This window comes from Dermacentor variabilis, chromosome 9, assembly GCF_050947875.1.
Source record: "Dermacentor variabilis isolate Ectoservices chromosome 9, ASM5094787v1, whole genome shotgun sequence".
NCBI lineage: Eukaryota > Metazoa > Arthropoda > Arachnida > Ixodida > Ixodidae > Dermacentor > Dermacentor variabilis.
The window spans coordinates 52,091,622-52,118,040 of NC_134576.1; the positions used below are offsets into that span (position 1 = coordinate 52,091,622).

The window sequence follows — 26,419 nt, forward strand, 5'->3', positions numbered from 1 at the left end:
TTATATGTGATTTAAGTATCTTTATAGTATAGTTAAAAACCATACATTGCACACAGCATGTACCTGAATGCCATGCACGGGAACAACATCCGTGGCTCTGTTATAACATTGTCAAGGGCGACGCTATCACAGCCACTGACATTGTGCCACCCAGGACTTGAGTAAACAGAGGTCTGAATAAGAAGGATTCAATAAGCAATGCAACATAACATTCAGAGACAAAATGCTAAATCACATCATTAGGTCACATCTTATTTCAAGCACATTGACTGCCGGGAACATCTATTACTTAAAACACCAATGGCAGCTGACAGATAAAGCCACAAGCGAAGTTTGTGGCATGGCACTGTTTTCAAGGAGCCATAATGGCTAGAGCAAAAAATACCGTCAGCAATCACAGCACTGAGGCCGACTCATATCTTCATGCAATGAATCTGTGCAAGTAAAACAAACAGATCAACAGAGAAAATAAATACCACGCACCACTCCCCTCGTCAGCCGCAGAGGGCAACAAAATGATTGCTACAGTTTTATGTATTAAAACTTTGTCCACAAGTTAAACCAGTTTATTCAGAGACTACAACTCATCTGCGCTGCGATCTCTCGATTCATTGCAGCCACACTACATGAATTAATAATTTCATTTGTAAAGAGCTCGTGTAAATGTGATCTCACCGAATGACCACGCCTAGCTACAGAACGACCGATCCGAGAAGACACGATAGTTATAAGCAGTGCTCACACCAGCCTCCCGAAGAATTCAGTTCTTGTCTTTTTACCCACTGAAGCCCCTCAACAACTAAATACACATGTCTCGTGACTCGCATGCCACAGCATGCCTATTGATACATGGAAAAAAAGTGGGTGCATATTACACATGGGTAACTGCCAATTGTGACACGCCAAGTGTGAAGAGAAAGGCATAACACCCCAATCACTCTTTCTTCATAGGCTCTTTGGCAGGCAACATTTGTTGCCCTTCACCATTTTGCTCACAGTCGACAGCTTTAAACATGAGGTTTCAGCCAGGCCATAATACATATTTAGCAAAATATATGTGTAAATAAAAACAGCATCAAATATGATACACATGCCATTAGAGGGGAATGACAAAGAAATGGCTCATCAATAAGTGCCGAAGCAGCAACAGTTTGCGGCTAAAAAATCGAGCACGGCCGGATTCCGCCAAATCCTGGCATGACGGGTCTGGACGCAAGGTGGACTCTGGTGTACAGGCCTGCCAATGGTCTTCTTACATGTCCGGAATCGAGTGGTCCATCAGCTTCTTAAGCATGCCTCCAGATGTGCTGAAAACCGCAGAAGCAAGGGCAACGTGAATGATGCTAGAATCGCACACAAAAACAAAAACCAGAGATAGCACTAAACCATCTGCACACAAGGGCTGGAAGTGAAGCTTAAAAGCAAAAGGTTAAACTAGAGTTCCAACTTCCAACCACTGCGTCACTACTGTGACAGAGGCGAGTTGTAGACGAAATGCATATTTACACAGAAAGGCAAGCTTGATTACATGATATGGGTAAAGAGACACGCGTACGTCATCACTCCCACACTACCCAAAAGCACGCAGCTGTTTGACGCAACATTCTGTTCACATCTCCTGCGATGACCTTGGGTGTGTGCACAATGTTACGAGCCGCGCAACATCTGAACCCACGTCTGAAGATGGCTTCACCTTTGAACAATGCACGATTGATGCGGCACAGATCTGCGTCGCATGCCACATTGATCTTCTCAATTCGGCCATTTCCACAGTCGTCGACTAAGCACAGGAAAAATTCCTTTCCCGGTATTTCGCAGCTTGCCGTGTAGCGCTGCACGAATGTATTTGTGCGACACATGTACGCCAAGCTGCCAATGGGCTTCAGAGCTTTGTACGTAATGCACATGTTCATGCAATGCGTTTTGGTCGCACTTGCGCCACGTGAAATGCACGTGGGTGCTATTCACTAGGGTTGAGGATTGGGCAACTTGGTATTGCATTCTAAAACTGGTACAGCGCAACATAGAAAGGAAGAAACATGCTGAGCCGTCCAGATGAAAGAACCGCGCTCTGTTCTTTCATCTGGCCGGCTCGGCTTGTTTTTTGCAGTTTTTCCATAAAACATGGGTGGCGCAATGTACGAGCCTGTTCGAGGACAGCTCCGCCGTGTAATAGTTGCTTGTGGTAAACCAATGCTAGCCACTCTAGCTCTGTGGTTACATGCTATCAGTGATAAATGAAGTAGCAAACAAAGCTTAAAAAAAGAAGAAGAAAAGCTTCTCAAGCTCGTTGCACATGGCAGCAAGCATGCAGTTTTTCAAAGGAGATAACAAATTTATTTATGTTTTCTCATGTATGGGCTGCACACACAAAATTCGAACCCACAAATTATGGGAAAGAAATGTGGCTCTTACACGAGAACATACGTAGGTCCTTTATTTTTTAGAGTTTATACTTTTTGAAATTCCGGAGGTAAAAATCATGTGTTCTGTTTAAAAAAGAAAACTGCAGAGAAATAAAAGGGTCTTGTTATCTGGCAACCCAATGTTTGAAATTTCGCTTGTAAGTTTTACAAATGAACAACACAAACAATGGCCTCCTTTTGAATATGAACACACTATTTAAAGATCCCCACGGTAACCTGTAAAAGCAAAGAGCTGCTCGGAAATCACCCCCCCCCCCCCGCATAACGAACTTACCTCTACAAATACTCATTATTAAACAACATTACCAAAAAACAGAACATACAGACGGGTTTGATGATCCCCTGTTTACTTTCTTTATCTGCACTTTTTAACAGAAGAAGAAATGCACAAAATTTAGTTCACAGAGGGGGGTGCTTTGCGGAAGGTGTGATGTTCTTTCTTATGTCATAAGTCCATGTTGACACATTTTTATATGCATTGAAAGCATTTCTGTGTCCATCTTTGACCTGACAGACATTTAGTCCTTGTCCGTATTCTTCCTGTTTTACTGGTTCCCAATATATGCTCTTGCAACAAAATTAGACGTATCAGCCACCCTTCTTTGAATGTAGTGTAGTTGTGTAAACATCCTCAACGTCACAGCTGCCATTCTCAACAGCAATGTCAGGGCTGGCATTATTTCTCGTTCTAGCACATTACTGCCACTTATATGTATGCTACTTGCAGGAAATGCGATGCAATGCACTATTACATTCATGTACATGGCTAGCATAAAAGCAACAAGTTTTCGTTCCTTTTCAATGTTGGTAGGCATTGAAAAAACATATTTCTTATATATGCTCATTTTCACTTGAGCGTTAACTGCAAACGAAGCTTATGCCATAGTCATATATAGTCAACTTCCGTTAATTAGACCCAGACGGGACCAACGAAATTGATCTAACTATCTAGCGGCTGAAATGAAACAAGATGCAGAAAAAAAAACTGTAAAACACATAACCAATTCATTTGGCATTATTCGTCCAATTAAAATGTGGGCCTACTTTGTGTTGAAAGTAAAAAAAACAACATATAAATGACATGAAAGTTCCTAAACAAAGTAGAAATATAACATGCACCCGATTTTTTAGCAAGAAAAATAGGCAACAGATGTTGCACAATGGTGGCTGGTTTTCTAAAGTCATCCTCGCCGCAATGCACCCGTCTTATGCAGCAAAACGTACAAACATCGCAAAGGCAGTTTTGGTTTCATGTCCGATTGCACCCCGCAGGCAATATTGTGCCCAATTTTCTTCGAGATGAAGTGGGGAAACTATAGAATGAGGTAAATACCATAACCGAACATTGCGGATTATGGTTATTGTTTAAAAATCTTCCTAGGGCAGGCCGAAAATTGGTGCTTCTGATGGAATATGATGCATGTTCAATGCACTCACTATCCCCAAAGCTCCACCAAGACAGACGCTTGCACTAAAGTGGTCGCTAGTGGGGTAACCATAAGGACTGGGCACATGCCTGCTGTCTGGTCAACTTCCAATTATCTGGCGAAAGTCAATTTTAGGATAAAAAAACTAAAGCTTGGGCTACACGAATGCATGGGTGCTGGCCAGGAACTTCAGCCACGATCGAATTAACAAAAAAATCAACTTAACCGTCATCGAATTAATTGAAGTCAACTGTATACTCTACTGCACACTTAATCTTCTTCATCTGATTATATCTCAGCCACTTGTTCACAAAAGGTGGGCAGCATTCATTATTTTTGCAAAACCTGCATTAATTGTTATCCTCTATGAAAGGGCCAACTTTGAGGAGATATTGGGTTTAACCTAATCTTTATAAATTTTGTTTGGGGTGAAAAAATAGAAAATTAGCAGGTTCTATCTGAAAACTAAGGACCTTAAATGTATGGTATTTCATTACTGCACAAACATCCACTAATGAGGAGTAGGCAGAGGGAGGCATGGCTTGCGGACAAGCGCTGGGAGAGCCAATTGGCTCTTCTCAACCAAGCCCAGTGAGCCGCTCGTGCCCGTGGGGACCCTGAACTATCACGTGCCTTCTTTTATTTGTTTTCAATTTAGTTTTTACTCACTCACTCATTACTGCGCTGCAACTGCCTGCTTCATAACGGGCGAGTATGCGTGTTGGCTTAGAAAAACTTTTTTTTTTCTTCAAAATTTCTCTTGTGGGGATGCGCGACTCTAGCGCGTCCCCTGATATGTTTTTCCCGCATGGCGCGTCTCCTGTAATCCGGCTTCGCCGCGTGGCCTGCGTGATGCCCGCGGCGGTCGATGTGGTTGGGGCGCAGTGCGAGAGATGGCGCGAGTGTTGCGTTGCTAATGCCGCCTCACGGCAGGGTTACTTGGGGGCACAGGGGAGGACGGGCTGGCTCTTTCCCGGCGGGTCGGCGCACGGCGTGGACGTCCCACGCACGCGCGGCGGCCCATACTTCTGCGAGACCGCCTCGCGTGGCCGCCTTCGAACGCATGACCGTTGGCGTGACCGAACACGCGAACGACCAGGCGTTGGGATCCAGCATGGGGCGAACATATTCGCTCGTTTTCCGGTCGCGGTGAGTCTGACTTCTAGGTTTGTCGCGCGCCCATCGGCATGTTTTGTGGATAGCAACTCGGCTAGCAGGCATTGATCTATGAAAGGTGCAATAAATGCCCTTGTGATTGTTTGCACTACTGTGTTGTCGTTCCTTTGTCCCAAGAGTACGGGTGTGAGAGACCCCACGCTCTAGAGTCTGTTCAAGGAGAGGTCACAATATGTACGCAGCTGTGAACTCCTCTAGGCGCACTATGCTTCTTCTATGAAGGAAATACACCTAGTGTACAACTGATCTTGAGATGCCTCTATCACAGTTCTTCAGGAATAGTTTTCATTCTTTCAAATCAGCTGACAGCATCCTCATTGCATGTTTTTGTTAAATGTAGAAAATTGTTTTCTTATAGCAGAATCTGTCTCGGCATAGTTTACTTAGAGGACTGTAAATGTGTCGCGTACCCTATCTCCCACCGAAAATGCCTATTTTCGACCCGCCCTAGAAAGATTTTCAAGCAGCAACTGTAGCTCACAGTGCAACCACAGTATTTATTTACCAAATTAAAATGTGTGCCTATTTTTTGCTGGAAAATTTAGCTGAACATTGCCTGAGCGGTGAAAGTGAATACGAAACCAAACCCACCTTCGCAATGTTTGTATGCTTTACCGCATAACAGAAGGGCACTGCGGCGAAGCAGACATTAAGAAATGGCCACCATGGTTTGAACAGTTATTTACAGCACCTACAGTACGCCGTAGCACTTTCGTGTAAAAGGAATAAAATCCTTCAAAATACAAAGACACATATGCGTAACAAAACACAGATTGATAACAGTTCATAACAGTTCAGAGAACAATAAAGATCTTTAATAATCACAATAGGAAACAAATGTTTACGAAAAGTTTAATATAAGTGACAAAAACAGAAAAAGCAACCATGCTCAACTTTGACAAGATTTACTGCAAAGAAAGTTCTGAAGCATGAATGAAAATGTTTCGGGGGAAACAGATAACTTGCTGCAGAAACTTATCCTATTCACAAATTTTTTGGAGAAAGAAAGCACTCTTGAATAACTGATCCTGCATGCAAGCTCTCGCACCTTCAAACAATGGTCCATATTGCCAGGTATGTACGTAGCCTTCTTGCCTTAGCATAGAACATCTTATAAAAGAGTTAAGTAAATATTTCCACCTACCAAGGAGAGGCCAACCTAGTGCATTTTGGATCTCAAATGTTCTTTTAGAAAAGTCACACTGGCCTGTGGCAAAATGGGCCGCTCTCAGGTTTACGCACTCCCCTGACGCTTGGCCATTTTTCTTGCTAAAAAATCAGGTGCACATTAAATTTCTACTTTGTTTAAGAGCTGTATTGTCCTTTCTACGTTAGTTTTCTGCTTTGGATACATAGAAAGTGGGTGCGCATTTAATTCGGGGGTGTGTTAGACTCTGGCAAATACTGCCAAATTGCCCAAATACTGCCAGTCTATTTTGGTGTTTCTTCTGCATCTTAATTTGACTTCATGGATAATTCAATCAATTTGTTGGTCCCGTCCGGGTAAAATTAATAGATGTTGACTGTATTAAATTTCAACATACATGGTATTCTATAGAAAAGAAGTTATAAAAAGTTAAATACTTTGTTATATCAAGGTTTACTGTATATTAGTGGTTATGTTATATTTATGAATATAGAGACACTTAGAGGAGGACGTTACGGAGATTTGACATAGCAACATGGCACCCAGTGTCTGCCTTTGATGTTAGTATTCCTCCCTCCTCATTTGCCAAGCAAGTATGGTTATCATCAGGGCAAGAGCAAAATGTAACAGAATATTACACCCACTTACTGTTTGATCATGTGATCGTAGACAAACGATGGAATCACTGTGACCGTGATGACATTGCCTGCACTCTCAATAATCTTCGTTATTTCGGGGTCCTTGATTCCCACCACGTTCTGGCCGTTCACCTGCAAGGAGCCACAAACAGTCGTTGTGTAAACTGTAAATTCATCTGGTAATCTGTCACATCTTTTCTCTTTTTTTGCATTTCACATGAATTGGCTGAAAGAAAAGCAAACGTGGTCTTGGGACTGCAACCTACTTACAGTATACTTGCAGGTGCTACACTTAGGATGCCACATTCATGCTACCTCTTGCTATTCTAAGGATGCTCAATTTTTGTGTCACTGACATTCGGTTTCCCCACACAGCACACAAGGTAATGCAGAAAGTGATGTTGTAGTTAGTATACAGCTATTACGAGAGATGGTGCAAGCTCTCTTACACCACCTGACACCACCTGACAGCATGAATAGTGCTGAGGCAAAGGGAAGCTTATCTACTCTTTTTGACAAGTGGGCTACAAAAGAAAAAAGTATTGTAATTCAGAATGCAAAACTTGCATTAATTAGAGCAACAAGGTGTGCTAATTTGCAGTGCTCTCACTACTTTAGCAGACATGGGTCTTTATTCCTTCTTTATATCATCACGGATTTTGACAAAATTGGCAGTGTTATTGATAATGTCTCTGTGATGTTACCATAAAGATTTCCAAGTTATATCTCAAGAACTTCCCTATTTACAATTTCTTTTTTCTCTGTTTGGGCTTATCCCTAGCCTGAACGACTTGCAAAACGTGACTGAAGACTCGTTCAGAGTGCTGCGTGTTCCAAAATGAATGGTTGAGTGTGCGACATTCCTAGATTTTGTTATTTGCTACATATTATTTTCCTGTTCTCATCTTTCATGAGGTGACTGTACAACAGGCATCTAGATCATGAACAGGTAGCTGAATAATTAATTCAGAAAATGTCACTCTGGAAAAGCAAGAATGTCACACCCTGTCTGCACTTAGAAAAACATAGGGGGGGGGGGGGGGGAAAGGAGGAATTGTAGCAGACTTAGCAGTTGTGAAGAAATCAATGGGACAAGCTGAGCAGGTGCCAAGAAAATAAAATGGCTTTCAAAGTTGTATCTTAGATTTCACTTTATCAAAAGGCACCAGGGCTGTAGTCATTGATGTATCAAATGTGGGGCTACTGGAGTGTTTCCCCTTTAGTCCGAAATGCTAAGACATCCTTCTCCACCACTCTGCGAGGAGCATATTGGCCAGGTTGCAGACCGAATGTTGTACAATTTCCTACAAAGGCACAGCGGAACCCAGAATTGTACTTGCATACTGCCTTTTTGACAGCTGTCACAGTGGAGCAGGGAAGCTTACCCCATGCAACAAGATGTCTCTGTAGCATTCAATGCTGCACTTTTGTTTTCTTGTAGCTATGAACACAGGACTGAACAAAGCTTTTCTGCAGCATTTTGAATTTTTTTTCCCGAGGCCACAACTAGGAAAGTGCACATCAGAAAGGCACTGGCATACATGCATGCCTTGGAATACAGCACTTATGCAGAAGTCTCGCCTGTGCATTTGTTGCCTAGTGTTTGCACCAGCTACGATATTTTGAGCACATTGTACAAACTTTTTCTCTTTTGAACCTCTTCAGGGCCTGGAGAGCTTATGGAATGCAGTGGAAGGTCTATTATATATTGTCAGTATAGCCAAATGTAATGTCTTTCTTTAACAGAAAAACTTCCACATTAAATTTTTCGTATCACTTTTTGGGTGCAAATGAAATGAAATAATCAAGCCAAAAAAGCGAGAATGTCCCAGCCTGCATTGTAGCTGGAAAACCGTGGCAAAAAAATCAATAAATACTTGACATCAATGTGCAATGTGATAGGTCTTGTGCAGAGCCCCAGTTGCCAATGCATGAAATGTAGAGGTGTGCGAATATCAAAGTTTTCTAATACGAATCGAATACTTAGCATCGAACATGGAATTGAATATAGAATAATGATATGCACATGTATTTATTAGCAAGTTGGTTAATTTTAACATGTTGGAACGCTGCAATTACGTTGTCATTGGTAAAAAAGTTAAGCTAGTATACGAAAAGATTGTGTATTTGGCTCATGCTAGCTTTGGAAAGGTGAATAACTTCTGCTAGTTGTCCGTTCTTGCCAAACTGTGCCTTAATAGAGTGCATCAATTTCCCGTAAATTCACAGGCATTTGACCCTGTACCAGTAGTCTTTCATCGAATTGGCTGTCAAGCAATAAGCTCAAGATTAGGGATGGAACCTGCAAAAGAGTGCACCCTCGCTGTTCGCAAACCTGTGCAACTTGCTACTGAGAGGCTGGCTTTCCAGCACACTTTATACGTGTAGCGGCTAAGTGTGCTTTACAGGCGAAGTTTCGCTAGCAGCATTAAATCGTAACAAAATTCAGTACAATAACGCCCCAATATTCTTAGATTAGATAGAAACAAATGCTGATAACCGTGTTTGCATTTGTACAGCCAGCAATATATTCGACCTAATATATGAACATATTATAACATTTATTTTTCGAATTGATTACGAATATCACAAATATTCGATGACATTTGAATATTCGCACACCCTTAACGAAATGCTTAGCCGCAGGCTCAAGGAATCTATGCACAATGTGCTTGACCATCGAGGCCGAGGTGCTGATGTGTGAAATGCTTAGCCATAGGTCTTAGGAAACCGTGCACAATGTTATGAGTATTTATTGGTAAGTTGGAGGCACCGATGCGAGAACTGCTAAGCCGCGGATCTTGGGAGTCTGCAATAGATGTGCTTGATCGTGGAGTCAGAGGCACTGATGTGCGAAGTGCTTAGCCGAGGGTTTGACTATTGCTTGCGCTATGTGCACGGTCGCAGATTCCAAAGCACCGAGGCTGTAAAGGTTTAGCCATGTGTGGCGTCTGCATCACCAATGCTTGGAATGCTTAGCCACGGGTTTGAAACCTCCAGAAATGGAGGAATAGACTGCGCTTCTGCGACATGCGCGTCACGCCCGTTTTGGCACTTGTCTGGATTTCGGTGGTCGAGAGCTCACAAGGTTTAAACAAAAAGAGGAGATGACACACCTACAGAGTGAACGCGGCCAACCAGAGTCTTCGGAACAACTTTCAATCATTTGCTTTTTGTGCGCTTGTTTCCAAGTGGAGGAGATAGCTGAAGTGGCAAACTCGAAAAGGGAGAAATGCGCTTTCTTATGAGAAAAAAAAAACGGCATAGCTTAGTTTTGCCATTCTGGAGATATTGCGGTTTGAAAAACAAATTTTTTTTACGATTTCCGCAAAAATTTTCACTACCTTGACTGATAGAACAACTTTTTTAGAGCCCTTCTATGTGGTTTCCAGTGAAGATATTTCATAATCACATGGAAAAAGTGTTATAGAAACAGAAAATGTGAAAGTTGCGGCCCTTAAGCTGAGCTCACACGACAGAACACATTCTGCCGAATAGCATTATGTGGCTCAGCGCTGCCCAATCATGTTGCACACAAGCACAAAGCATGTAGGTTGCTGGTGGAGCGATTCAGTGCAGCTTGGCCACATCATGCATGTCCGTCGAATCTGATGCATGAATTCAGCTTTAGAAACCACAAAATGTGTCATCTACGAGGAGATGCCTGGTATGACAACCTGCCAATGGGAGTGGGCAGGCCAAAAGCAAAGTACACTTCTAACAAAGAGTGCCACACAGCAGCAGTCGTGTTCCTATTTTCAGCAAAAAGTCATCTCCTCCTGTTTACACACAGAAGAGATTCCCTGCATGAGCATGTGCAGTGCCTGGACAGTCATGCGGAATTGCTGGGCTCAATTAAACAGGTATGTCCTCGAGCGTGTAGTTACCCCTTGTTTAGGTGTGCGCAAATGTTAAAAACTTCAGATGCAAACCAACTATTCTAAGCTGTCAAATATTTGTTGCTTCCAAATACATGTGATAAAAAGACTTATTGGAGCATCAAAGGAAACAGGGCGATAAATGCAAGGACTACCATATTTATTCGAGCTTAGGCGATAGTCTTTTTCAAATAATCCTATACCACACTCTAGGGTTGGCTTAGATTCGAGGATTTTAAAAAATGCCCCAGTTTCTAATTGGGGCATTTGACAGCTAGTGACATCTAGAAAAGTAAATATTGCAGCTGCTACTAGCCGTGTCAATAGCCAACTGAAGCACACAAGGGTCGTCGCCATTTTGACCTGTGTCGTATCGGTGACACCAAACCAAATCACACCAAACAGGCGATGCCACATACGAAAAGTTGTGCTAGCCGCAGAGGTATTGTCAAACATTCAAGCTGGGCGGGACTTCAGCATCGATGAGAAAAATGTCTGTTAGAGGGGGCAACGGGAGATGACTTTTGCGGGTGCCGCAGTGAGGAGATGATAGCGATAGGGAAGCATGTGATAACAGAGAGGAGCCTTCACTGAGATTGCGCTGTGTTCCGACGTGTATGAACCGTGCTGAACTGTCTGCACATGCGTGGGTGCACGGACGCGAGCTTGCGCGCATATGCAAGCGTACAAGGCTAGCAGCGATGATTATGTAGAGTGAGGTCGGCATGTTCATATTAAATAAATACTGTTTTCATTTTGTGAATGCTGTCCTCAATTTTTTGTTTGGCTTACATTCGAGGTAAGTTTTTAAAATTTTTTTCTGGCTTCGGACATTCATGGTCGGCTTAGTATCAGGGCCGGCCTAGATTCAAGTAAGTACGGCATTCTGAATGATCACATTGCAGGATAGCTGCGGTTGTTGCGGAGGAACACCAGTTCCTGAGCAAACGCACAAGGCAGGTAACAGTTGCTCAGTAATTCCAAGCCATTCACCAACAATGGCAGCCTATGTACAAATTTCTTTCTATTTACTTTTTGGACAGTCTCATCATGAAGTGTAGTATATCACACTTTTGTTCAACGATTAACAACACCGTATACGCGCATCTGGTAATACATTCTTCCTTTTCTTTTTTATTGTCATTGTCATGGTGCCCGAAATAACTCAAAGCAGTTCAACATTTACAAGCTGCTCAGTTGTCTGGATGTCTAAATGTGAACGGCGTATAAGCCCCATTTCCTTTTTTTACCCAAATGCACTCCGTGCAAACTTCATATTTCATGTTGCTCTAGATATGAGAACATATTCTACATTTGATTCAATATTTGGTGGCGGTTTTTCTCGAATATTCATATTTGATTAGAAAGCTTCACTATTCAAACAACCCTATTCTTTTTTCATACAGATGTGAAAGACACAGCACAAGTGTATCCTGCGTTTTGTATGTTTTTTTTCTTACGTGTGTACATGTTTAAGCCTGTAAAAATTCATTAATGACAAAGCCCTGCTTTCCAGTATTCTGTGGAAAAAGAGACCTGCCATTTCAATAAACCGCAGCTTACTCCCAACACACGAAGCAAAACCCACCTCAAGTAGTTGGTGGTCAACTAGAAGGCCGTTCCGTGTTGCCGACGAGTCCTTGACGAGGGAGATGATGCGGCCATCTCGGAATGCAAATCCAACATGGCCCGTGCTTGACTTGTGCATTGTCACTGTGCGTTCAAATGGCCTGTGGAATTCGAATGAAAAAAAAAAAAGTGGTTAATGGGAAGTGGTTAGAACATTCCCATTGGCTGCTGGAACTCAAGCCACAAAGGGCCTGCAATTCACACCTGCTTGAAGTGCAGAAATTTGTAAACTCTTATTTCTGCACACAGGTTCACAACAAATCTCAAAGTCGCAACATCAACAGAACTGTGCACAAAGCTAAGATTGACTGAAGCTCGAGTTGCATTGGATTGGTATGGTCTAATGTCTATGCAACACACAGGCTATGAGAGGTGCCACCTGGATTACCATATTTACTCAATTCTAATGATAACATATGGATTAGAATACAATTAAAAACAAAAACTGCAATAGTGAGACACACTGTCATTGGCACCGAAAATTCCTCTAGTCCAAACCAATTTAGATGTCGGCCAAATTGTAGGAGCTGCAGTTGCTACGACACTATGGCTACTCTGTAAGTTAATTTGGTTGTATAATGGTCTGCATGGCATTTTTAAAGGAGCCCCAAAACACTTTTCTAAATAATCGTAGAATAATATTATCAAAATCATGCCACTTAACAAATATCTTGACACACAAATTTTTCAAATCCTTCAAGCACAAGCGAAGCTGGAGGTAGTTATTGGACGAATCAGTCGCTTTCTGTCTTTCATTTCCACTAGCATGCTGGAAGCTACACAGGGGAGACAGCAAGGAAGCACAAGTGCGAAAGACCCTCTGGCCTCAACATGAAGGTTGAACACGAGACGGCCATGAGCAGCAGATGGAGCAAAAGCCATACCAATGTGTAACTGTTGTGTTTAGACCAGATGAAATAATTTTTCATTTATTTCACCCAAGTGAGCAATAATTGTATTACCAAGAATGTTCTAGTTATCACTAAATATAAAAGGGTCTAAATGCTTGCGATGATGCTGCACAACGACATTCTCGAAGCAAGAGCAAGTGATTTTTTACTGCTTCTGATATGGGTTTGCAAATTCTATGCTGCCTGCAGTGCCATAATATTTGGCTCATGTTTACAGGAACGTCGTTAACAGATCGGCAACGTTCTACTACATTCAAAAAGTGTTTCTGGGCCCCTTAAGGAACGAGCCGTCTTGATGACATGGTCTGGGCTGTTGATAACCATCACGAGGCTGCAAAAAGTGACGAGTGATGCCTGGGCGATGCAAAAGATGCAAAAAATTAAGATAATTTCTGGGATGTTATGCACCAGAACCACAATCTGCACACACTAGTAGAGGACTCCAGAATAATTGTGACTACCTGGAGTTTTTTTTGACACCCAAAGCATTACACACAAGTGTTTTCGCATTACATGCACATTGGAAAGCGATTGCCATGGCTGGGAATTAAGCTTGCAACTTTGCATTCAGGACCAGAATGCCACAGCCATTAACTTACCATGCACTGGTCTAAACAAAGCAAAATACCATAAATTAAACTAATTACATGGCATTAAAATTTTACCAAAAGGCATACACTTCTGCAATTCCCCTCCATTTAGAAGGGCTTCGGAGTATGCACGAAATGTACTGAGGATGGCCAGTGCTCAGTAAATCTGTACCTAGACGTGTTCTTATGAGCAACGCTACCAAGAACAGAAGTTAGCTCTCACCGCCTTTTAGGCTAGGCAATTCCCTGCATGATGAGGAAAATCGTGCTAGCACAACCAGAAACCATTCTACATTTCATTGTTACCATTATAGGCGTTTTTCCAATTATTCCATCACTTCTGCAGTATGTAACACATTTACAATGATTTCAATGCTGCGAATGCTTTGTACATTGCTCAAATAAAAACGGCGGTCAATAACAGCACAGTAAGGTTCAGCCTACTTCTAGGGCTTTTAGTTCAGGTTTTCATTAATGCATCTTCTATGTAGGTCAGCTAATTGACTGTGCTAAGAAAGTATAGTAGAATACTGGATATAATATGAAGTCTCGTTCCAGATATCAGCATGTCAAATTTAAATCTTGTATTTGGGCAGCAAAGTTCACATCTGTTTAAGCATATTTCTTTAAGTATAGCACATTTAAAATAAATCTGCTTTTCTTTCTTTTGTGTTTATAAATGAAAAATCTTACATTTCATGGCCCCAATTAGCCTCTACATTACATTCAGGTTTGCATTCCATGCAACAGTTTGCGGTGATCAGTAGCAAATGCTAGCACTCGGTGCAGGTTAACCAGCAAGGGATGTGGCTGCCTGCAACGCTCACCTGTCCCGGACAGCCATGACGATGCGCTCTGCACTGGCCTTGACGATGAGTGTGTGCACCTTGTCGACCGAATAACCAGCGACAACTTCATCGTTAATGGTCAGCAGCTGATCGCCGAAGCGAAGACCTGCCAGGGCTGCTGGGCTGTTGGCTTGGACGAGCACAACAAAGATGCCCTATAAAGAAACAGGCACACCGCACCAAGTTCATGAGAAAACGCGAGCGCCACACAGGTGCCGTCCACAGTGACAGCAAAAATGCTACCACGAACCGGACGTGAAACTTGGGCGAGCTGGTAACACACGGCAAACAGGCAAAAGCTGCATGTTTGCTTTATCGCGTGTAAAGTTTACAATATCATTAACTCTTACAGTGCCAACCCATTTCAAACCACGCATACCCTACCGCACAGGCCTTCCATGCGGCACAAGGAAGTTACTGAACTAATCGGATTTCTGAAGGTAAAATATACAGAAAAATCGTAAAGTGCGACTTACACACAACGTACACACATGATAGCGTTGGATTGTAATTTGAATGTACAAGAAAACATAATTCTGTTACACGGAAGCTCAAGCACAAACTCCTTTCAATACGGTAGCGCTTTCCAGCTGCCGTTTCAGGTCTTAGTATGAGTGGCGTGGTACCCTCAGTTCCTTGCACATCATCAAAAAAGAACTACAAAGCTTGCCTTCATGCATAGCATTCGCCACCAGCGTTTCTTGGTGAACATTACGGTTACATAAGCAACAGTTGCCAGGAAGCGTAAGAAGCACTCAGGGTTCTTTGAATGCTATCGTGCTCCACTCTTAAAGGTGAAGCTTAAGCATCCCCAAAATTTTTGCCACTGAATCCCAATTAGACAACACTGCCTTGATAAATGTTCGTACCCATGGCCAAATACATGTTTATCTGGCATGATATCATGCGCACAGGCTGCGTCAATGGCAACATGCGCGAAGCAGGGTTCGCGGGCAATCAGTTGGCAACCACTGCAGACGCGTATAGCAAAACATGGTATGTGCTCATACTGGTAGGAAAGGTGAAAGCTCACGTGCACCTAGTTCCGAACTGATGAATTGGAGAAACAGTGTAAACTGACTGTGTCGTGGACTCAAGGTCGCATGTGTGACATCTGCACTTCACGATGGTCGAATGCGAGATGCACTTGTGGCCTCGACTGATCTCTCCGTCGAAATCCGCCATAGTTTACTCCAGTGAGCACACTGCCTCCATAGTTTACAAAGTAAACTATGGCGCTTCGCTTACTTTGTACTGCCATTGTGAAGATATTGTTGACATGGCATGAAAGCATATCATTTGTTGCCGACTCCCAAATTCATTAAAATGAATTGTTTTTTCATTCAAATTTGTTTTTTTTCCACTGCCGATAATTCGAAAAATTCTGTGGCCCTTTTTCATGCAAGGAAAATCGATCGACGACTGTACTTGTTTGCGTAAAAGGCCGAATTTCAGTACAACGAAATTTTGACATAAAGCAAATTCACGATTTTACTGACTTCTTTATATCGAGGTTTAACTGTACTTTCAGACATAAACACTACTAGAAAACTGAAACAGCAACTGAAGAATTTAGAAGTGGCTTGGCAAAAAGATGGCAAAATTTGCTTGCATTAACCGAAGCTGGTCACCTGGAGGCAACAACTGTCCCCTTTAGCAATGGTCTGATGGCATAACAAACAGAAAATAAACACCTACAATATGCCGAAAATTTGCAAGTGCAGTGATCCCTAAAATGACAATCATGGTCTACGACAGGCCTGTTCAGAAGATTTTTAATGCTATCAAAGCAATATTATCATGTGTCTGATTACAATGACAACACATCTTGAATTAGAATATACCAACAATTTGCGTGGGTATGGAATTCCCTAAAACTACAACAGTCATGGTTTATTTTAGGCATAGTTGAAAGACACCATTTTAAGCTTGCGACCTTTCATACAAGATGCCCTGTGACTTCACACGTACTAGACTTGTAAGAATGCCAAAATAATATTAAAACATAAGCAAAGACATGTTCAAACGGGTGAATAAATATAGACCCCTAGCTTGCTTTCAAGTAATCTACAAAGAATTTATTAAGGTAATTATGAACAGAAGCTATACCAATACTAACTTCAATCAGCCCAGAGAACACTTCAGAAAGAGGTGTATTCAGCAATGTATTGCATCCATGACACTAGATTTGAGGTGTTTGCAGCCAACACCTTTTATATTGTATTAAAAGGTGTTAAATGCAGCACAGACACCATCAGCAGTCATGGAGGCACTACGTAGTCAAGGAAGCACAGGCCCCAAGCGATATGTGCAGACACACTGCAGCTATCGTAATTCTTGAGAAAGGTGGAAAAATACTAATCATGAATTTTCTGCAAATATTCTGCAGTATGACCTCAAGTGCCCATATTTACCAAAGCTGCACTTCTTGCAGCAACCGTTGATATTAATATGCGAAGTGTCCGCAAAGTCAGATTAAAAGCACATGGGCTTGCTTTTTATAGTACAAGAGCGAGATGTTCATGCCAAGAGTCATTATTGGCTTAATGTCAAGTAATGCCAGTTTTGTTTAGTTAATGATGTGCTGCACTGCTGCTGCAAGGATGTGCTTGTTGAACTTCACAGCCAAACTACAACGACGAGGGGAGAAAGCATGGCATGCACAAGCAAGATAGCGAGTGGAATTCTGGAAGGTGCATAACGCCTCTCCAGAGAGAGAAAGAGAATGACAGCACTCATTTTCAAGATAAATAATGGGGCTTTATCAGAACCGCTACTAACATCATGCAAGAGCCTGGCCTTCAATACCGCTTTGTGATAGCCGCAGACACTACCAGCGAGATTACAAGCACAGGTGATAGACAAGCTGATAAAAAACACTACAGAAAAGTGTGCTAAAAAACAAGGATACCAGATGGAACAGGGGATGACAAAAGCGTTGACTGTGACTGAAAGGCTTATCAGTTATACGAGACATGCTGAAGCGTGAACAACGAGGACAGAAAAATCCCACAGGACATCCTGTACAATTCCTTCTCTGCCCTAATTTGCACTGCCATTAATAGTCCTCAACCACCAATCGACACTAACTTGCCCCATTGTGCTAAACAGTAACAGCTAACTTTGGCCTAGATGGCAGGGAAAAGACAAATTACAAACTCAAAACAAGCGTTTAAACGGGCATATAAACATGCAAGCAGCATAAGCGTGTGCAGCATCGACTATTTGCTTATGTGGACTTGATCTTAACAGAAAGAAGTCAGCTACAAGATCAATATCGGCGAACCGATATGAGGCTGTGCTGATACTTCTAGCAGTTGTGACTTGTGTATATACTTGACATTCTGCCTGGTCTGGCAGAATCAGCTCAGCCATTCCCTTTCTCAGCCTCGGAGGATGAGGTGATTTCAATCCTTCTCCTTAACTTGTCCAGAAATGAATCGCCTACATCATTACAGGTCCATAATAGAACAGTAAATGGATAGTTTGGCGACAATAGGAACAGAAAAGGACGAAAGATGGCAGGCACTACAGCAGACTTCCGTTAATTCGACCTTGACAGGGTCCACAAAAGTGATCGATTTACCTGGCGGGTCGAATTAAACAAGATGCAAAAAAATATCAACACACCATCGATTCACCAGCCCCCAAATTAAACGTGCTCCCACTTCCTATGTATCCAAAGTAGAAAGTTAACATAGAAATAACATCTGAGCTTGTAAATGAAGTAGAAATCTAGCGCACACCGAATTTTTTAGCAAGAAAAATGGACAAAGGTCTGATATATGTGGCACAATGGCAGCCTGTTTTCTAAAGCCAGCTTTGCCTCTGAGGTTTTTTAAGACAGCTTTGGCGCCCTATATCCATGTTATGCGGTAAAGCATTTTAATGCCACAAAGGCGGTTTTGACTTCATATCTGATTTTCACATCTCGTTCTCCCGGTTAAGAGATTTGATTGGCTGACGACTTATGTCTCAGAGCAACATGAGGGCTACAAGAGCTGCTGTAGTGGAGGGCTATAAATTGAGTTTGACCACCTGAGGTATATGTAACGCAGATTTAAAGCATTAGGATTTAAAGTGAAGAACACAAGCATTTTTGCAATTTTCAGACAAATGTTTATCAAAAAAAGACATGCGTGCATAAGAATTGGGTAAGTATCATGGCCAGACAGTGTGAGCTACTCTCATTGCTTGAAAATACTGTTATGACAGGCCAAAAATATCCACTTCCTACGGGAGCATATATATACATATACGTATATACAGCTCAACACATACAATGTCCCTACGCTCCGCTGACACAGATGCTCCCACTGAAGGGGTTTGTGTTGGGGTCGCCATAGGGGTCAAGTATGTATGCGCTGACTGGTCAAGTTTGAATTATCCAGTGAAGGCCAATTTTAGGAGCGAAATAATGAAAAATTGGACACAAATGGGAATCGGCTATGACCTCCCCCCCAGCCGGGATCTACTTAACCGAAAAATTGAATAAACCTGTGTTGAATTGGCTGAAGCCTGCTGTATACATAAAGCATTGTACATTTCAACTAGTGGCAGCAGTACTCTATTGGATGCATAGACAAGAAATGTGAAAAAGGATCTTGCCCCTATAGCATGCACTGGATACAAAACTTATTGCCCAAAGTCACATGTGATGCATCCATAAGTGAAAAATCAGATAAACTGACATTAGATCTTTAAAAAGAAATTTCTTTTCTATTGACCTCTTGCAATCTCCAGTATTTGTAGCGCTGGTTACTTAAAATATAGATGAAACAGAAGAGATGCAGTCATATTACCTGGTTGATGGCTTGCACACGCAGTCCAACTTTGCCTTTCTTGTCTTTGCAGAGGGTGACTTCACGAATCCCATGGCTAACGTGTGCCCTCTTCAGGCCAACCGAGGAACCCGAAATTGGCGCGACCATGTTTGAGAGGAAGCCGCCGGTTCCCACAGGCTGTGGCACTGCCACTTGGTTCTGTGGAAGACATGATGGTCACATGCACAAAAGAAAAGGTGCAACTACAGAACGACACTCAAATGTGGAATGGAAGGTTAAAGAGACACCAAAGACAATTATTAAATGCTGGTATGATGTCACAGATATTTAAGTCTATTCACACGTTTGGGACACATTTAATTAGACAAACTTCTGAAAAACTTGCTAGGTCATGTTTTTGCTTCCTTTAGAATGCAATGTGATTTTTGCTTATCGATAAACTCAAAAGCGATGCTAAAAAGACAAAAATAAAAGACAAGTGGCGACACTGCCTTGGAGTGTTGCCAAGCCAGCACTAGCCAGCCATGATGTCATAAAGTTTGACGCCATCTGCTTGTGCCTATGGTTACCTGTTTAATTGGTGAAGATGGACTGCATTGCACTCTAAAGGAGCCATAGAAAAACTTTGCAAGTTTTGATAACATTCACTGCACCAAAACAGCCCAAGTATGTGAGAAGATTTAGAAAACCACAGCAAGAAAGAATAATAATAACCAAGAGGCAATATATTTTTTTAGTTACAATTGGCACTGTGGTTTCTCATTCTAAGCTGATTTGGTGTTTCTCTTTAGTGTCCGTTTTAAATATTCCTGAAGCCCCAGATCTGAAAACATCACAAATAACTAACAATTATGGTACAACTGGCAAGGTTGAGTGGAGCCAAAGCAATACCAATATAGGTCTATCATCCAGAAGAAATGCAAATGGCTCGAATGCAGATGGACGCAGTCATGCATGGAATGCAGAGGCAAGTTTTCAGGATGGCATCATAGAAATTGTCCAAGTAGCACGCAGTGTAGCAAGGATTCAAGAATGGAAGCATATTGTTTGTTCCTAACCCAACAAGAGCTATACTGGAAAGAGGACGACGACATGTAGTGGCCAGACGAAACAAGGTTGAGTCCAAAAAGGACTGGCTGACTGATGGAGCAAGTGAAAGCACCTTGACAAAAACAGCAGCCTCATGCAGAAACAGAATACGACTGTCGGAAGATGAAGCTTGGATTTCAGTTTTCAGTTGCACTAAATAAAAGCCTTCACTAGGGCAAATCAAGTTAACGAGGGGCCATTGTGAACTAGTTTTTCCCTAAGCAGTGAAACTGATAGCTTGCTTTTATGCACCATCCACAGCCTGTCAACAGATATGCACCATACATATGTAAGGAATAAAAATTAAAAAAAAAACTGCCACTACCAGAGTTGTTTAAGCAGAAGCATAAAATACGAAGGCAGACTTCAGAGACATCTCCCTCTCTTCCCTAGTCACCAATGTAGCCATTTCTCTTTTGCGTTGCCAAAACTCGCAGCACATCTCGTTCTCCCGGTTAAGAGATTTGATTGGCTGACGAGTTATGTCTCAGAGCAACATGAGGGCTACAAGAGCTGCTGTAGTGGAGGGCTATAAATTGAGTTTGACCACCTGAGGTATACGTAACGCAGATTTAAAGCATTAGGATTTAAAGTGAAGAACACAAGCATTTTTGCATTCAACCCACATTGTGATGCAGCCAGTACAGCCAGGTACTGAACCCGTTACCTCATGCTTGGTATCATCGGAACACTTTAGCCACTGTAATGGGTCTCGCCGACATTACATGCCGGGTCATCCAGAGCGGCATGTCAGAATGTCATCTTAAAGGGGCCCTGAACCACACCTTGGGCTTGGTGAAAAAACTCAGTCCACGGATAGCACATGCTGCTGTGAACATTGCGGCCAAATTTTGCATTACTGAATGGCATGCGGAGCTCGCAAGCGGAGCGTGAATTCACCTTTCTCTCAACTGCTCGCTTTTCAAAAGAAGCCTTCTCCTTTCTACAGGCGCTATATTTCGCTATCTAGCAGATTCCCATATGTGGCTGCTATTGGCCAATAGCCAACGTCAACCAAGAAGGGTGTTTGGAGTAGTACACTTCTTACAGTTACTGTGTATATTTATTGATACAGGTTAATAAACAAGCTAAACTAAAGGAAAATCTGCTATTGAATTTTTATAAAGATTTCATACTTCCGGTAGAAGCTGGCTATCATCTGCTCCCGGTCGGCCGCCCATGTAGGAATTAAAGTTTGACCAGATTGCTTATTGACGTCGTGGCCATCCGGGCTCGCTAATTTTGATTAGTCTTGAACACTCAACTAGCCTCGAACCACGCAAAACTTAAGGTCAGACACCTTGGCAGGCTTTGCTTCGCACTAATCTATTGATAGCTCACCAAGATGGGCAAGTTGGATGTGGCTACTATCCGTCGGTGAAGCTGGTGCAGGACAAAGCCAGTCCACACCACACCCATGAGTGCGAGCAAGCACTCAAGCCCTGTCGTGCATAAAGCAAATGCGGTGCATTAGTACTACAGTTGCATGTAGCTACGATCTCCTATGTAGTATAGACACCTCGACCGCCGTGGGGTGCCGCAACGAGCCTGCTCGCCGAGGACAACCAGGCTTGGCGCACCCTAGGCACCAAAATCGGAAATAGTGGAGTCTGTGTGAACATCCAAAATCAAATTTGAACTATGTGCCACAGCAACGTTCAGTAGGCAGAGCATTGTGGGCATTGCCTGCTCTGCCGCAGCCTTTGCAGCGCAAGGCATCGAAGCAGCAGGAGCACCGCAAAGGAGATTACACGGGAACTTTGACTGCCAATATCTCTGCTTCTGCTGATCACACTGAAGTACTTTCTGCGGCAAAATATTTCTGAAATAGTCTATTTTAACTTCAAATGCATTGCTCGACTTTGATAGAAAGTGATTCAGGGCCCCTTTAAAAGTTTCCAAGTGCACGGTTAAACACTCGCGACGAGCTGCAAGGAGCCTCCTTCTAGTGTGAGCAAGTGCAAACGCATGCTTTGGAAAACTTTCTACAAGGCATGCCTGGAGCTCGTCATACCAAGTAGGGAGCACCATGCAAGACAACTGTGCGACATCATGCAATCTACTTAGAACAGTTGACACGGTTCTGAAGTGCGACGCACTCGGGACACTTAGGTTCAAGAGTCCTTGTGTAGACCTGCCATTTTCTCTTTATACCTGTCCAAGCCGTGCTTATGGATGAACAAAACTTTTTACATTATGATGAACAGCTCTGAACGGCCCAACATGTGACATCATACATACGGCGAAAGTAAGGTACCACTTTTACGCAAGAACTTGCATGCAATGCTGCCATGACGGGCCACCGTGTCTATGTCGGGCTACTTTTGTGCTAACTAAAGGTTGATAGAACTAGCGGATTAAATGAAAATGTAATGCACTTCCACAAAATAAAACAATTCTCAGCACAGCAGTAGCTGTAACAGTTGAGTAGACACAAAGAAATAACGAAGTGGGCCTCTTCGATTTTCCACTTCTAGCTACCCACAGGCTGCCACAGCACACACACGCAGACGTTTCATTTTTCCTTGTATTAGTCAGCCCACCGCACTTCCGCCAGGCATTTGTCATTCTGTCTGGACGGTCTCTGGTTGTGTCAAGTGCAGACGGCATTCCACCCGACTTATCCCATCACCTCAGGCACTGTGCGTTGTGTGCATGACACTGGCATTTTGCCACCATGCATAATTGAGTGCAGTGCAATTACTATTTGCTTTTTTTTTGGTGGCTGTTATAGAAAGCATTAGTTTTGCCCCATCCTGCATTTACACACTTTGCACTTTTGATTGGGAGCGTGGTTGGTCACTTACGTTCATCTCATTTCATATTTTGCAAATTCAGTTTTCTGCTGCTGCCTTAACTTTTTACGTTTCAATTGTTGTGAAATACTCTGGTATTATCTCTCTAAACAAAATACAAAAATAAAATTCCAGCACTTGTAAGATTGCTGTGTTGACTGCCCACTTTTGTAACGGACTTTTTACCAATTCGGTACACTGTAGAAGTTCTAAGCTAGGCTGCACAGTATATTATTCAATGAGAAAGACTCTGTATAGGACAGGGCTACAGATATACTAACGAATCTATCCCATTTACTGTGCTGTTGCCATATCGGTACCACAGTGGACTGTGCCAATGTATATAAATGCCAAGTACCCAGTTTTGCTGCACTTTTTGGATGCCTTCAATGGCCTTTTTCCTCTAGCCTCAAGTGCCAAGCTCCCCTGCAGATCTGCAAATATGGCATTCATTGCTGAGGCAGCTGTGATCGAATGAATTGCATTCGAAAAGTATGGTAAAGAGCAACATTGTAACTTGCGAGGGACTAGCTTGGGGGTGACTGCGCGCCTTCAAGCAGACTGGTCCCTTCCACACCGAACAGACCCGGTTAACTAGCGTTCCCGGCTCAAGACAATGCGATGCTTCTCCTTAAGCTAGCGGGCAGCCAGCGGGCTGCCCAAGCGTGGCAAATCGAAGAGCCCCAGTGTTGTCCACACGTGGACAAACCTGGGAGATGGTTGCCAGAGCAGTAATTTCGGGTGGGACATCCCGAGACAGAGAGAGGCCCATGTAGTCATCTAGAGTGGGGTAAAGGGTTTCGAATTTCTCCGGATCAACTGGTGCTGATGGGTACAGTCCATAAGGAAGGGGAGCTGACGCCACTGGAGCTGCTGGGACAGACGATTCCAGGGGCTTTGTCTGCGCCTGTGCATGTGGGAGGGAATGAACAGCATGAATTTTCTGCTGAATGGAAACATCCGGCTGCGGAACAAATAAAAGGAGTCGCTGCGTTGAATAAATTGCAACGTTCATGGCAATCTGTACTCAAAACCTACATAACACACATTTTCTCCCTTTTCTCTCCATTTGGTCGTTTAAACTTGTTTGTACACTGATATTTTGTGCTGTTACTTCCGCCATATATAGTTGTTAGCAGGGCTCATTGTTATTACGACATAACAGGGAATAGAATGCAGAAGCAGGTCCCACTTTTGCACCAATTCCTGTATTATGTACTTCTGACGCTGGTCTGCTGTATAAATGTTTACTTTTTTCATAATTTTTATCATGGATAAAAAACTTTGTACTTCATTTCAACCCAATGTATTGTTGCCTTTAATCCTAAAGTACAAATTCTACCTGCTTGTGCTCTACACAGACTGCAATATATGTACTAAACAGAAAAAAAATGAAGTCAGAAGAGAAGCATTTTGGCCTCTGCAACTATAGGAATTAAGGTTAGGTCAGAAATTTATCAAGCAACACCTTATGATTTAAAAGATGGTTTGCCGCTTTTGACCGCATACAGTTGCAAGGGCAAAAAAATTAAAAGAAACAGAAAGTAAATGAAGCTGCAAAAACAAACCATATGTGCAGAAAGCTCATCTATAAAACCTACTGAAACAATAATCATAGTCCCTGGAAGTGTGCCTTGTCACAGACTTGGAATCCCAGCTGCTAAGCCAGCAGACACGTGCAACTTTTTTCTTTTTAGTCCTTTGTCAATGTTATAACAATGCACCAACACTAGTAACATTTTCAGGATGTATACACTTCGTAATATAATGGAGCCAGACATGTATATTTACCAGGTTTTCCACAGGCAACAATGCGGAACCAAGCGTGTAACAGAATTTACTAAGCTACACGTTTTGGTCGACCTAAACATGTTTGACTCAATTTTCTTTTATTTGTCCTGAGGCGTGTGATGGTGTGCAAGCACTGTTCAAGTAAAAATTATAGCAGTGGCTTATGGAAGTGCCCTAGCCAGCACACAGTTTGGCAGACCAAATTGCTTATTTATGCAGCGTTCATTGCAGCCTCACTCAGTAACTATCTACAACGCTTGGTACCAATGTAACCTAGCTACTAACCATGGCGAGCACAATTTCGCAGTGAATGAAATAGAGCACTTACCTGGATCATGTGATCCACTTTCATATCCTCCAGAGTCGGGTACAGGCTCGACATCTTGCCTGCAGCGGGGAAAAAAAGCACTGCCAGCTGAGAACTCGGGCAAAAGAAAAAACCTATGCCAAGCCGCATGCGCACACTGCGCTGTATAGCTGTTATCTGCAGATACGCCAGAGTGTGGATTTCCGAACGACGATTGTTCGATAACGGGCAGCACTCTTATCAGCTCCGAGTCACAGGAAAGTCGCATGAGTAATTCCACCAATAGGATTAGAAAAGTACAACGAGGAGCATAAACAAACTTTGCGGCAGAAAGTTAGAAACCAAGGCCACGAGTAGTGCCGCTTGTTTTGTTAAGTGCTCTGCCACCATGAACTATTTCTGTCCTAAGCGTATACAGTGTAATGTACACGAGACAGCGACGATGTAAATCATAAAAATGACCCTTAATCGAACTTAGACGAGTTAACGGGACATATCTCCGGCCCGCACTCACGTCAGCTTTAAACGACGTACCACATTACTCTCAACTGTAAGCACTGAGACGCAGGAATTGCCTAAATCTGACCCTGTCAACGCGGTTACCTCTCTCTACGTCAGTCCTGCGCTTCAAAGAACAGTCAAAACAATTGCAACGGCACAGGGGCGAAGATGCTTCGTCGGTTGCGTTGACTTCACGGAGCTTAGCGGCTGGCAAGCTTTTCCGTCGTCACCAGGATCCTGAACAAACGTCAAATGCGATACGCGCACACCTACCTCAATGTATTGACGACTGCCGAAGCAAGAACCACACACACCCGTTACGTTTTTCCGGTCGCAAGTGACTCACACACGTGACGAGAAGGGGAGGGCAGTTTTCGGAAGGCACGAGTGACGAGAGCGAAGCCACAGGCGAAGCTTATCACGCACAACGTCGCATCAGGATTAACAGTACACCATAGAATAAAGAAGAGCACAGAGCCACA

The 26,419-nt window shown here is 42.8% G+C and overlaps 1 protein-coding gene across 2 annotated transcripts; it reads right to left on the reverse strand.

The window, feature by feature from the left end:
* Nucleotides 1–26,419, reverse strand: LOC142592684 (syntenin-1-like). 2 transcript variants are annotated; one of them, XM_075704249.1, is made up of 8 exons: nucleotides 26,211–26,419; nucleotides 25,458–25,516; nucleotides 24,048–24,245; nucleotides 19,473–19,652; nucleotides 14,650–14,825; nucleotides 12,281–12,422; nucleotides 6,825–6,946; nucleotides 1–1,307 (listed from the first exon to the last, which is right to left on the reverse strand). In XM_075704249.1, the coding sequence occupies exons 2-8, from the start codon at nucleotides 25,509–25,511 to the stop codon at nucleotides 1,253–1,255; spliced, it is 927 nt and encodes a 308-aa protein (XP_075560364.1). In that variant the 5' UTR covers nucleotides 25,512–25,516; nucleotides 26,211–26,419; the 3' UTR covers nucleotides 1–1,252. The 2 variants fall into 2 exon arrangements, with proteins under 2 accessions (XP_075560364.1, XP_075560365.1); XM_075704250.1 differs by lacking the exon at nucleotides 26,211–26,419 and adding an exon at nucleotides 26,040–26,204.

Coding starts and splice junctions, on each gene's coding strand:
- LOC142592684 (XM_075704249.1), bottom strand. CDS start 25,511: ATGTCGAGCCTGTACCCGACTCTGGAGGATATGAAAGTGGATCACATG. Junction 14,826..19,472: donor GTGTGCAAGCCATCAACCAG/GTAATATGACTG, acceptor GTTTCTTTATAG/GGCATCTTTGTTGTGCTCGT. Junction 6,947..12,280: donor TTGACCACCAACTACTTGAG/GTGGGTTTTGCT, acceptor GGCTCCTTGCAG/GTGAACGGCCAGAACGTGGT.